The sequence below is a fragment of the Myotis yumanensis genome, unplaced genomic scaffold, assembly GCF_028538775.1.
Source record: "Myotis yumanensis isolate MYYU_CA2020_CCGP unplaced genomic scaffold, mMyoYum1.0.hap1 SCAF_1, whole genome shotgun sequence".
Taxonomy (NCBI): Eukaryota; Metazoa; Chordata; class Mammalia; order Chiroptera; family Vespertilionidae; genus Myotis; species Myotis yumanensis.
The window spans coordinates 112,539,735-112,554,144 of record NW_027223752.1 but is presented as its reverse complement, the minus strand read 5'-3'; the positions used below and the strand labels follow the sequence as shown (position 1 = coordinate 112,554,144).

At 41.5% G+C, this 14,410-nt stretch overlaps 1 protein-coding gene across 5 annotated transcripts in view; it reads left to right on the top strand.

Moving 5' to 3' along the window:
- PEAK1 (pseudopodium enriched atypical kinase 1) overlaps positions 1–13,487 on the top strand; it is a 159,162-nt gene extending 145,675 nt beyond the window's left edge. For all 5 annotated transcript variants that reach the window (XM_070429781.1, XM_070429802.1, XM_070429763.1 and 2 more), the window contains exon 5: positions 5,569–13,487. In XM_070429781.1, coding sequence (XP_070285882.1) covers positions 5,569–6,732 — 1,164 coding nt within the window. In that variant the 3' untranslated portion in view covers positions 6,733–13,487. The remainder of the gene's footprint in view (positions 1–5,568) is intronic.
- Positions 13,488–14,410: the final 923 nt, after the last annotated feature.

Sequence of the window (14,410 nt, the reverse complement as noted above, 5' to 3'; positions counted from 1 at the left end):
TATTTTATAGTGTTCTAGGAAAGTGCTAATAGTAGCAACAGAGATGGAAGAAAGAATAATTTAAAAGTTATTTGGGAAGAAAATAAATAGAAATTGGTATTTATTTGGACGTAGGTAGTACAGATGGTGGAGAAATAGATGTTGGGACAGATAACAGCTTCATTCACCAAGAGAGGGGGTACTGGAAGAACAGGGGGTTTGGTGGGAAGAAGAGTTCAGGTTTGGTTATGTTTAATCTAAGGCATCTATGGGGAGAAGTCAAGTAGGCCATTGTACATATGAATTTAAATCCCAGACACAAGTTTGGGTTACACATGTAGATGTGGACATCAGCAGTATATCAAGCAAGCCATGATCTTGTCGAAGAGAGCCAACCAGAAAAAAGGACAGAGAGCACACCCCCTCCCAGCACCAGCATTTCAATAAGCCTTTGGGAGGAAGAGTCAAATAAAGAATAGATAATACCACTCCATTCAGCGACTAGTTTATTTCATAGGCATGCATCCTCTTTTGCCAAATATCTACCTTTTCTCCCCACCTTCCTACTTTGTTGCCTTAAACTGGTTATCTATTCCACTTCTCAGTATTGAAAGAGTAATAAAATGTACTTCTTCTTTTCAGGTCCTAGGCTGAGCACTCTGAAAGGGTCAGTGGTATCCTATATGATAAAGAAGTAATATGCAAATTGATCATCATGCCCTCACACAAGATGGCTGCCCCCATGTGGTCACAAGATGGCCACCCCCCATGTCATCACAAGATGGCTGACAGGGGAGGACATTTGGGGGCAATCGGGCTGGCAGAGGAACAGTTAGACGTCGATCAGGCTGGCAGGGTAGCGTTTAGGGGGTGATCAGGCTGGCAGGCAGAAGCAGTTAGGGGCAATCAGGCAGACAGGCTGGTGAGTGGTTGGGAGCCAGCAGTCTTGGGTTGTGAGAGGGATGTCTGACAGGGGTCGGGCCTAAACCAGCAGTCGGACATCCCCCAAGGGGTCCCTGATTGGAGAGGGTGCAGGCTTCGCTGTGGGATAACCGCCCCCCCCACCACCACCACCACCACCACCCAGTGCATAAATTTCGTGCACTGGGCCTCTACTTCGATATACAACTCTTCTCCTTTCAGCTTCTTTAATGGGGCCTTATAATCAAAGCTGTGTAAATTAGCTAAATTGAGATTATTATTACAAACCTAAATGTTTTCTAATAACAAATTATCCTGAAAGGTATATAGATCAGTTGCCATGAACAACACAGAAAATGAGCCCCTGTCCTGAAGTGAACGTATTAAATTAAACTTTTGGGGTTGTGTGTGAGGAATCATTGTTAAGCTCTGTTTTCCCACTAAGATTGGGCCTGTGTAAGTGTTATGTGCTTTGACCTGCATCTGAGAAGGTCTCAGTGGAGGGCAATTTGGCTCTGATTCTGGAAGCATGGTTTGTTTTTGTTTTTTGCCATTTTCCAACAGGTGACTTATCAGTGGTTGAGGAATCCTTACCCTACTGTATTTGGCCTATAGATTGGAAGTTCTGAGGCACCGTCAGATACTTGTTTGAATGATCAGTTGATATTAATCAGTATTTCTCCTTCCCCTTCTATGCCCTCACCCATCTTCATTAACTCAGACAAGCACTCAATTTCCCCTCAAGCCTCTGTTTTTGTGACAGTGTGTTATTCACTTTGGTAGGTGTGTAATGACCAGCTGGATGGCTATCCCTTTGATGTTCTTTGGGCACCCTTTGGAGAAATAATGTAGGAAGGTGTGCCCTGTGAGCAGGCAAGTGGGCAAGGATCATGTATCGAGGATGGGCACCTCTTCTCTCTGTGTTCTTCACACCAAGTGTTCCTTTTGCATGAATTTGGCATTGCCACCTTCTTAGAACCCAAAACTATTCCAGAAAGTGGACCTATGACATATTTTACAAGACTCAACTTTCACCAGCCTGGTTTTGTTCTCCCGCTGCCAGTTTACATGTAAATAACTCCTGGTCTCAATATTGCATTTCCTTCTAGTATTGCTGTGGCTCAGGCTGTAGTAGGGTTTTGTTTGTTTGTTTTCCCCTTTCATAAAATGTAGACAGTACAGAACCTGACAAAATTGATAGCCTTTTAAATAAGTTTTCCCATACAGAGTCAAAACAAAAATGAGATAATTTTGTCCCTTTTTAAAAAATATATAATTTTATTGATTTCAGAGAGGAAGGGAGGAGAAAGAAATAGAAACTTCAATGATGAGAGAAAATCATTGATTGGCTGCCTCCTGCACACCCCACACTGGGGATTGAGCCCACAACCCAGGCATATGCCTGACTGGGAATCGAACTGTGATCTCCTGGTCCATAGGTCGATGCTCAACCACTGAACTATGCTGGCCAGGCGATTTTTATCCCTTTTAAAAAGGGGAATCCTACATGAAGATATGAGACCATTCCAGTTCCAGTTTTGTTCCTATTTCAAAATTTGGGGGAGCCTAGGAGTTCTGTGGAAGTCATTCTTCCTGAGGAGTGGAATCTTTCTTGAGATATCTCCAGTTTAAGGCAGTTACTCTTTGTAAGGAAGGACTGTGAATTCCTTTTAAGAAAGATAAATTAAAATTAGAGGCTAAGAAGTTACTGATACTTGGTAGAGAAAATGCTGGGTAAGAGAAGAAAGAAAAATAGAAGTCATGTTCATTTGTTCTGGAAAGAGTGGCTTGATTTCTGAAATAACTTTTGGAACTAGAAATTTGAAGTCAGGTTATTTTGAGTTTTTTTAAAAATGAAAAGTCAAGTTATTAATATTTGAAAAATGGCTACCATGTGGTTCATAGAACAGTATAATACTCTTAACAGCATTGCAGAGACTCCATAATAAAGATTTGTGAGATCCACATCATATGACAAATTCTATTATGGAAATCTCTGTAAGTCTATGTTTTGCTTGTAACTGTTTTCATAGTTATGTGCCACTTAAAAGCCCTAGTATTTTGCTTCCCTCTTTCATACTCCCAGTCTTCTCCCTTTTTCCTTTTCCCTTAAAACTAGAGTGACCTATTATTCTGCAGTCTTTTTACATATTGTAAGATGAAGAAGTGTCATCTCCTCAGTTTGGCCATTTAGACAGACCATTTTCCTTCCGAGCACCCAAAATGGCTAGGCAGTTTATCATTTCTTTTTCATAAATCACTTTGAACCTTTATCTCAAGTTAATCTGTGAAGCTAAACAAAAATTCTTGTTGTAGTATCCATGTTCTTATTTACTCACAAAGCTCTGGGGAATCTTACAAAAAAAATTTTTTGTGTGTAGATACAATTAGAATAGTAATCACAATTAAAATATCTTCTTTGTTTCTAATGCCAAACCAGAAGGTAGCAAGGGGTGTGTGTGTGTGTGTGTGTGTGTGTGTGTGTGTGTGTGTGTGTGTTTAGTGCAACTTGACATAGTGAAAACTACAGATTGGCCAAATAATTCTTTCTCTGCCTTAGGTTGGCCTGTCTTGGATCAGAACATACTACTGGTCTTAACTTGTTTGTCAGGGCTGACCCTAGCATGGAGGTGTTGAACTTTAGTTGCCCTCTACCAAACCAATGGTCAGAAAGCCTCACTGCTAGGACAAGTCACTTTCAGGACTCAAAAGAAGTATTCATTTTTCTGTCTTGCACGCTTTGTTTGCAAGCTGTTAATTGTTTTTGTCATTATCAATGTTACATTTGTGCAACTTTGAGATTTATAGATATAGTATACATACTTGACTTCATTTCTTCTTGGCCACTATCCTATAAAGTAGGTTTCAGTATTCTTAATTTTGTCTCCTTTATTTGGGAGACTAGGATCCAGAGAAATTAAGTGAAATGCCCAAGATTACACAGCTAGTGGTGGGGCTAAATCCCAGGCCTCCTAAATCCTTGATGAGTGTCCTTTCTATAATGTGACAGCTAGAGTTTGACTACTCAGTCTCAGGCAGCCAAACTCAGTATTATTTGATTGACTTTTCAAAGACTGAGGAGAGCAGGCAATGTGATATTGAGCAAATTATTACAACTGGAAATGGAGTTAATGGTGCTGTGTCCTGGATCCAACTCTACACAACTAAATGATGACTAGTATAGGATTTTTAAATACCTGGTGACACATAAACATGAAATCTTGTCAGTATAATGTAGAAAGAATTCATGTTGTGATCAATGAGTATATAAGAGTATATGTTATATTGCATGTGGTGAGACATTGAGAGCTTACTAAAATAATATTTTCTGCAAGATATATGTTTGAAGTTGAATTCAGCTTGGGGATAACTCTGTTTCAAGACCAGAAGTTTGTTTAAAGAGGAAATGCTTATTATACCCTCAAACTGATAGGCAGATGGTGGAAGACTTGAAGAAACTTGTTTTCAAAGAGAGAGAGAGAAAGAGAGATTTATATGGCAAGCTCAAGCCTCTAACTATAATCAATGTGTATAAATACAGTAAGTTAAAGAGGGATGCTCTTCTCCCCCTGATATTCCTTTGCCTTTGGCCTTTTTAAAAAAATGTGTGTTTGAATAGAAATCAGAGTATGCTCCTTCTCAGAACTGGGGACCCTCCTAAGAATATGTACATTTTTCTTTTTAAATAAAAATGACTAGAAAATCTTTATTTTTAATTTTGCTTTTTTTTTTCTGAAGTAGTACAATAAACAGTCATTGTAAACACTGCAAAGTGCCTATTGTTGGGGTCTTTGATATCTGTGAAATATGGCAGTGCTCCTCTTGAGGAGAAAGAGCAGAAAATGTGTTCCTCAGTTAACAGGTTTCAGAGGAGCTGTCCTGACCAGGTTGCAGTAATCTATGAACCTAGTGTTGCAGACTGAGTTTTCCATTGTCAGCTTCTCCACCCCATATCATGAGGATAATCAATTTAGGGGGGGTGTATTTTTTGCTTTCTTAACCCTTTAAGACTAGAAATGCAATAGTTGATTTAGTATGTAGGACTTTAGGCTAATGTTTTTGAACAAAAACTCTTCCTTAATTCATAACCACTTAATAAAATTCCTTTTGAGAGGACTTATTGCCTGAATATTATGCCTTAAATAAGGTATGTTAAGAGAAAACATGAAACTCAAAATCCTGCCATTGAAATGTTGGTTTTGTTCTGACTAGGTCAGGCCATTGATTCTCTCAAATCTTTATTTCTAACTTGTCAGTGATCATGAGTTCCTGAGTGGTAACCATCACATGACACTCCCCTGACTAATGGTAAATGAAAATGGGAGTCTAAGAAGTTACTTTCATACTTGGTAGAGAAAATACTGGGTAAGGGAAGAAGGTGCAAACTGATAGCACTGAGCTGCCCTTGCACTTTTTTTTAAAAAATTCTTAGATACTCAGCCTACTTTGAAGGGTTAGTGTGAGGACTATAGATAATACACATAAAGTGCTAAGCATGTAGACAGTAGTTATTACTGTCATTCAGCACAGGACTACCCTTTCTGAAGACTTCACTGTAACACTTTATTCCTAACCAGTCACCTTCCCATTAATCCTCCTTTACACATCAAAAGCCTGGTTATGAAAGTGTGTGTATTTTAAATTGTATTATTTGCTTTCTTCTTTCAGATCTGTAAGAGCAAAGCTAAAGAATCTCAGCAGTATTATCACAGCTTGGCTGTTCGGCAGAGTCTGGCTGTCCATTTTAACATCCAGCAGGACTGTGGTCATTTCCTTGCTGAAGTCCCTAAGCGTCTGCTTCCCTGGGAAGATCCTGATGCCCCTGAAGAGGAAGAGAATGAAATACAAGAGAATGAAGAAGATATGAAAGGAGAAATTGATGGGAAAAGCCCAGAGTCCTGCTTTGAAACAGAGTCATCCCAGAAAGAAAGCCAGGGAGTCATTAGCAAAAAGCAGAGAAGTCACGTTGTAGTCATCACCAGAGAGGTTCCCTATCTCACCGTGGCTGATTTTGTGCAGGACTCTCTAATCCACCATGGGAAAAGCCCTGATTTGTATGAGAGGCAAGTGTGTCTGCTGCTCTTACAGCTGTGCTCCGGCCTTGAACACCTCAAACCCTACCACGTCACTCATTGCGATCTACGTCTGGAGAACCTGCTGCTTGTCCACTACCAGCTCGGGGGAACCACCCAAGGCCTTGGGCCTAAAGAACTCAATCCCACCTCATCTTGTCTCACGAGGCTTATAGTAAGCAACTTCTCTCAGGCCAAGCAGAAGAGCCACCTGGTGGATCCTGAGATCCTCCGTGACCAGTCTCGCCTTGCCCCAGAGATCATAACAGCCACCCAGTACAAAAAGTGTGATGAGTTCCAGACAGGGATCCTTATCTATGAGATGCTACACCTGCCCAACCCCTTTGATGAAAACCCAGAACTGAAGGAGAAGGAGTACACTCAAGCAGACCTGCCTCAAATCCCACTCCGCTCCCCTTATTCATGGGGCCTTCAGCAGCTGGCCAGCTGCCTCCTGAACCCCAACCCTTCTGAGCGTATCCTCATTTCAGATGCCAAAGGTGTCCTCCAATGTCTGCTCTGGGGCCCCAGGGAAGATCTCTTCCAGACTTTCACCACTGCCTCCAGCCCAGTGCAGAGGAATGCCCTGCTCCAAAACTGGCTGGACATCAAGCGAACATTGCTGATGATCAAGTTTGCTGAAAAGTCCCTGGATAGGGTGGGTGGGATCAGCCTTGAGGACTGGTTATGTGCTCAATATTTGGCTTTTGCTACTCCTGACTCCCTCAGTTGTATTGTGAAAATCCTGCAACACCGTTAATGTATCCTGGTTGTTGCTTTTACTTTATCTTCTCCTTCTTCAAGTCACCCACACACTTGCACATCCTAGCACTCACACGGAATTCAAGGAAAGAAGAGAGACAAACTGTTCATTCCTGTTCACAAACAAATGCATTTACTCAGAAGGTTATCACAGCTTCAAATCAAGTGATAAGCTGAGTCTGTCTTAACTTCACAGAAATTCAACTGCACATTCAGTTTACTTTCCTTTAGAACACTTTTCACTCTATTGTCCCACAAATACAGGTCAAAAATGAAAATGAACATTTTTAAGGGACAGCTCCTTTGGTATGAACTCAGTGAGTTATGTCCATTTGCTCCATAATTCTGAATTTTACCTGTCTTTTTAACATCAAGTATTTATTCTCTCTAGTAATCAATAGATTTGACCAATTCTTAGCATCATCCACTAAGCTCTCACAGCAGACTTTTTTCCTCTGTTACCAGGCAGAACTACCATGCTTAGTGTCCACCCAATTTTGGCTCCTGGGACTATATTCTTCGTTCCAGTGGATAGTAGAAGGACAAGGAGAGAATCCATCCCTTGGATCATGGACCAATTTTCATTTCTATTATCAATAAGAAGGTGTACTGCATGAAGGATGGCCCTAACAATTTCCCCTCTGCTGCTACTGCCTGATTCTCCTTCACCTCTACTCTGTCCCCACTTGCCATTGAAGTTTGGGTTTATTGGCCACCTGTGGCTTGTTACAGAGCTGACCCACAGTGGTGTCACCCATTCCTCATCAGAGTGGAGTGCAGTTTAGATCTTATAAAGAGCTGGCAATACAGGAGATGATTTTTCTGCATGTGCAGTTCTCTAGGGACCGTTGGGGAACAGAGTTTAAAGTATTGTTCTTTGATTACTGTCAAAGTTGACAGCCAGGGCTAGTGGTGCCCAGATTATAGCTTTTTCTATCAAGCATTAATTGGCCAGCTTCCTACTATCAGTAGCCAGTATTAACTAGTCTACCAAATGCTATAGACAACTGCCCTGAATAAAACAGCAGTCAGTCCACCTACAAGACTTCCTTAAAGGGCATGGCACAGATGGCTATTGTAATTGCCAGAGGCAGGAGAAGGGAAGAAGGCCATGGACAAGACTGCTGCTGACCACCTCCTCAGGATACAGACCTTTTCTGGAGAGACTGCCTCCCAGTTGCCCTGGCACATTGCTCCTTATGATTCTGAAATGGCTCTGGAGCACAGATGACAGGGAATTTTGATTGCTGAGGTGGGTGGCTGAAAGCTGTTTACCGTATGTGAGGTCTGTGCTCCTTTCCTATGGATAAATGTGCAATTTTTCTATGTATTTTTTTAGCTGTGTATTACAGTGTTTATGTTGCAACTTTACGTGAAGCAAAATCTATAGAAATCTTTCCCTTCTTCCCTTGATACATATTTGCGCTAAGAGACACCTTCCATGGGAGGGTGTGAGTGTGTTTATGCTTGTTTTATTCAAAACTATAAGTATCTGTTTATTTCAGTCTTGCAATCCCAGAAGTCACTCGGACAATGTGAGTGTCCATATACATGTGTGCCTATGTGTGTGCACATGCATGATAGAAGTAGAGAGGGGCCAGGCTTCTGGGAGAACAACCTGTGGCAGACTTGATAGACACGTTCTCTGCACCTAGTCAGTGAGGGAGCTTTTGGGACCCTCAACTACTAGTGTAGGGTTTCTTAAAGTCTGGACTGGCTGTGCAGTATTACTTAGATAGCACATTAGTGGCCTTCTGAAATTTCTGTTTTTAACATTTTTAGCAGCCTTTCATGTGATTCACCTATATCAAAGAGTATCAAGAACAGAAAAGATTGTATTTTCTTCTTCCTCTTCTTCTTCTTCTCCTTCTTTCTTCTTTCTTCTTTCTTCTAAGAGAATGGGACATGAGGCTCTATTTAGCGGTTGTCCCTGTCCTCCTGCCAGCAGTACAGGACTCCCAAAGGAGAGAGCTGGGTGGCCCACAATGAGTATTGCCTCCTCTAGCCAGAGTGCAGAGCTCTGCCCCTAAAAGTGGCCACAGAGTGGGCATGCCACTGCAGGCTAGCAGTCCACTCTCTCTCAGTGTCCTGTGGCATGGATGTGCTTTGCTTAACAGACTGGGGTTTGGTTCACTTTAGCATAGCCCATGTGCACATAACTCCTTGCCTAATTATACACTGAAGGAACAGCATGCCGACCACTGACCATGTCAACCAGCACATTCCCTTCCCAGCCTCCCTTCCCGCAACCCCATTCCCTGATGATATGCATATTGAGACATTTTCTCAGTGTCACTCTTGTGCCTTGCCCATGTAAATTTGAATGTTGACTATTTAATGAGGTTTCATATTTAATGATGAAAGGCTCCTAATCCCTCTATTCTCTTTCTTTCCTTTTCTTTTTCTTTCTGTTTTGACTTGGATCCAGTCTTCCTCATTTTAACTCTATAGTACAATAAGCATGGACACCCTCTACCATTATAATATAACACTGGTAAACCAAGCACCCCTTTATATCAGATATTTAGTACTGTTTTTATATTCAAATTTGTTAAGTATAAAAGATAAATGCCAACTACCATAGAAGGGCCTCAGGCTTCTCAGAGACAAGGGGCTACATTAATTTTTCTCTGAGTGATGGCAGAAGAATGTGAGGGAGAAAAGGGAAGGTGGTGTTACAGGTTAGAGCCAAATAGACTAAGTAACTTATGTCTGGGCAAGAAGTACTCAACATTGATCCCCAGAATATTTTTCCAAAATAATGTAATTCAGTTCATCTAATATCTCAAATGTGTGTTGTTTTTGCATTTCTATTTTTATTGTAATAGGAACTTTGAATTCATGAACCCAAAAAAAAAACCCTATCCTCAGATACAGGCAGACAGTATGTATATACACACACACACACACACACACACACACACTAGTATGAGTTTTGGACTGTAACTAGTATAGCACTTTAAGTTTTTTCAAGTACTTCAAGTCTTTAATAGTGATTGGAAATTTTCTTTCTTTTCTATTGAAGTCTGTACTATAGTTTCTTCCATTTATTTTGAGAGTTTAAACAATTAAGCTGCTATTGAAACTTTTCCTTGAGCCACATGAGCAAGAACAATCTCTCTGACACATTTGGGTGCTAGAGAAACAGGACAATGGCTGGAGTAGCCAAGACCAAAACTGAATGTATAACAGAGTGCCTCAGCCAAGTGATAACCTAGTCTAGGAAGGAAGAGAATCAGATGTTCCACAAAGAGGACTAGGACTACGGGTGATCTCCCATGCTAGTATTGAGAAGAGCCCCTTTGATATATGCACAGTAATGCAATGCCCAGGCACTAGTTCATGAAGAGTAACAGCAGGATGGAAAAAGAGCAATTGTAATCTGTGGAATTGACAATAAAAGAATCATGAGCCCTGGCTGTTTTGTTCAGTGGTTGCAACATCAGCCAAAGGGTCATGGGTTCGATTCCCGGTCAAGGACATGTACCCAGCCCCAGTAGGGGTGTGTGCAGGAGGCAGCCAGTCAATGTCTCTCTCCCCCCCTTCCACTCTCTCTAGAAATCAATGGAAAAAAATATCCTTGGGTGAGGATTTTAAAAAAAAAAAAGCATCATGAATAGGTCCACCAACCCCTAGCTAAGTTAGAATTGGAAACCAGGAGCATGGCCTTGGGTTTCAAGTTTTGCCCTCTGAAGATGAACTGAGTGAGGTATAGAGGGGGGCACAAACTCCCACACTACTGATGTTAGGGATCTAAAAGTAAAATAGATTTGTTAGGATTTTAAGAGTCTGAGTAGCTTTTCATTGTCAGATTTAAGTGGAGATCAGTTTTGTTTCTAAACTCGGAATAAGTTTGAGATTTAAACCTCTAGAAATATTCATGAAATATCTGGGAGTAAAGCTACCTAAAATTGTATTTCAAAGTTTTTAGTGTTATAGGATTCCCATCAAAGATCTTTGAGGCCTACTAAGTAGTAGGGTATAGAAGGGTTGCACTCATCTTCCCAAATTGGTATTAAGAATACTTTGGTGCTGGGAAGTAACCTGCAACTAGGATTTCCCCCTAGATTTTACCAGCAATGATCTGAAAAAAAATACAGGTTAGTCCTAGAAATTGGGATGGACTTATGATACTATATTACATTCTAAGTGATTCTAGATGTATAAATAAAGTATGAATATACTTGGAGAGGGAAGAGAGGAACTTGACTCCCTTGGCCAAGTCTGACATGTTTATATTCCCCTCAGTAGTTGATAAGGATTGAAAATTCTGGTCCAGCCTAATGAGTGAACAGGATGACTTCCCACAAAACTGGGTTATTAGATTTACCTCCTTGAAGCTTATATTCTCAAAGGCCAATAGTGCTGTTCCAAGACAAATTCAAGTGCTGCTCCTCCTGAAGTCTGCACAGAAATTCAGCTGTCCATGTTTATGGCAGCGCCAAAAATGGGGATTCCATAAATGTGCCATACAAGAAACAGAAGAGCTGCAGTGCAAGAGCCTAGATAGAAATTGTACCAAAGAAAATAGGCCTTTTTGTCCTGATGCTTCTAAAGTGATGAGGTTGAGCTACGACATGCCATGGAAGGAGAATTCACATACATTCAAGGTATTTGGCTAATAAAGCAATCCATCCTCAAAAAAGAATCTTTGTTTTTTACAAATCCATTTTGTGTATTAGGGGGCAAAAAGAGGGAGGAGATGATGAGGAGGAAAGCCTTGGGCAGACTATGAAGTTCCTTAGTATTTAAGGAGAAACTATTCCCTCTCCCCTTGTCATGACTGTGTTTGTTGCATGAACTTCAGCCTGGAAACATCATATCCATGTGATACTGAGCTGAGGATTTTTAAAAAGAGATATAGTAGTTTCAACAGGTTGGTTTAAAAAACACTTGAGAAATTTCTTAACATATAGTAGTTTTATAAACCTTCCTACAGAGGTGATTACCACTCATCATCACTGTCATTTAGTATTTTAAGTGCTCAGAATGTACAAGGTGCTATACAGCTGATAAACACATCCTCTCTGCCGCTGTTTGAGATTAGAGTACGTTTTTGCATCAACCACTGCCAGAAGCTTTCCCCACCTAGGTGGACTGCAGGGGCCTGCATTTCGACATCCATGTTTTCTTTAAGAAACTTTCAGGGAATCAAAAAAGATTGGAAATGTTTTAATCTAGCAGAAGTATAGAGTCATATATTTTGTTATGAATATTATTGTATTATGAACAAATCACTTTGCCCTTATAGTGTGTGGAAAGTGTGTGTGTCTGTACCCATGATAACTTGAATGCTGAACGAGCCCTAGGCATTAAGGTTAGCATTTTTAAAAGATATACCACACTGCTTCAGAAAACTTACTCCAAATACTACTCATTTATCCCTTCCCTTACCAAGTTTAAAGAGTGTTGTGTGTGGACACACTGGTTTGGGATTTTCTGTTGATATGCATGGCATTTGTGTGCTAAATCAGGGCAGAAGCAAGATGTCATCTTTCACAGTGATTTGAATCATGACAGTCTGCATTCCAATCTTTTTCATTCCCCATTGCTCTGCCCACACTTTATATTTGAAAATGTTGTTTCTATTGCTCTTTCCTGAAGCCTCACCTTTCTACTTAGAGTTGTATAAATCTACCAATGAAAGCTCCCCTCTGTGACCAGGTGGTGCTGCCCTTTGGTTTGCTGTGGTACTTGGCTGTGTTCTCTGTGACATCATTGTTACTCTGTAAATAAATTCGTTTTAAAATATGCTAAAAACCAGAGTAGCACATCCTTTCAGTGCTTCTCCCATTCTGACATGTTGGGAAGGATTTGGTTGTGGACATGGTTATGTCTTAACCCCTAGGATGCATGCCCTCTTGTATTATATAATCGATGCTAATCTGGACCATATTTTTTGTTCATTTCCTCCCTAATCTGAGAAAACTAGTCCTGGAAGAAAAAGTGAAAGCCTTTTACTTTCCCTAGAGCTCAGAAGGCTGCAGCTTTGCTACGTGAGATTGCTCCCTGGTGGCCAGTCACAGTACAGCCTTCCTAGGTTTGTACTATGTGTTTCAAGGCTTGGTTAGCTAGCTCTGAATGACCCAGTAGAAATCTCCAAGCTGGACAAACAGTATGAACATGGTCAGGGCTTTGTAGAGTATCATCATCTGCTACAGAATTCACATGCCTCTGCCTGTTCCTTAAGGTGTATGGTCTCACACAGAGTCGATATACAAAGGCAGACTAGCTAATTTTTTTAAGTCATTTTAAAAAGTGTTTTTGTTGATTTTTTTTTTTTTTTTTTTAGAGAGAGAGTGCCGGGAGCCGGTCCATCCTTGCTGCTTGACACAGTCGCTGCAGGAAAGAAACATCTGCACAGCATATGTTTCAAGGGACCTGGCATATGTAGCATATTGTTCTTAATATGTTTGCTCTCTTTAGCGCCATGTGTTTTAACCAAGGTCACCTCTCCGAGAAAGGTTGTTTCCCCAGGTGGGGATCTTTCCCTGAGGTTAGGGAGGGGATACAACCCCTTAATTAAGTGCCAGGCGGGTAGTTAAGCTACATAATCTTTACTCCCTGGAATGGAGATAAGAAACGCCCTAACCTTTGTAATAGAAATTGACAGGATTAAAATCGGCTGGTATAAATATGGATGTAACAAGACAATAAACATCAGATCCTCATCAGTTCCTAACCAGAACTCCGACCAGAACTTTGGCTGGAGATCCTGGCTAGAGGTCCTGACTAGGCTGCTGATAAACTGAAGGCTGTCTTCGTGTCATTCCTTCTTCGCCGACTCCGTCCACACCTTTGGGGACCCCTGGACCCGCTGGGATTGGACCCCAGCAAGAGAGGAAGGGAGAGAAAGAGAAACATCAATTGGTTACCTCCTGCACACACCTCGACTGGGGACCTAACCAGCAACTTGGCATGTGCCCTGACCAGGAATCAGAACAGCGACCTTTTGGTGCTCAGGACAAAGCTCAACCAACGGAACCACATTGGCCAACAAGCTAATTAATGTGGACACTTCAATAGCAGAGAGGCGACCACCTGGCTTAGGCAAGAAGAGTCAGCAGTTGGCAGTGGTAGCAATAGCTGCCATGTTATTAAGAGGAGCATGGATGAAAGTGCAAACATGCAAACTCTAAATTTAGACCAGATTTTAGAGCTCTAAGACCCTTAACACTGGACACTGTGTCCAGGCAGCATTTCTGATCTCCACAAGCAAGCACTCTGGACTTTGCAGACATGCTATTTAAGGCATATTCCAGAAAAGTGATTGCTAGACTTGAGTTCTGTGTTACTAAGTAAGCAAAACCCATTTCAGTGTAGACCTCAAAGCTTTCTCTATTGCCTGGGCCTGGGAGGAAGGGATAGCAACAGAACCAGAGAGTCAGCTCCCAGGGACACAGGCTCTGCCTGCTGAGGTTCTCGGCCTGCTCTCTGGAGAGGAGGCTAGGGACCTGCCCTTCCTAGTTGTGAACATAGCACACTGGCTTCTGGGGAAAGGAACCAAAGAGAAGCAGGCAGTTGTGTCTGAGAGGTCGCAGAGATGGAGTGCACTATGCATGGGTTGCTGTCTAATGCTCTGCTGGCATGGATGGCCAACCTGGGGCCCTGAAAGGACATGGGCCTGCACAATTGGATCTGTTCAGATTTGCCCTAGTCAGACTCCAGAGAAATAG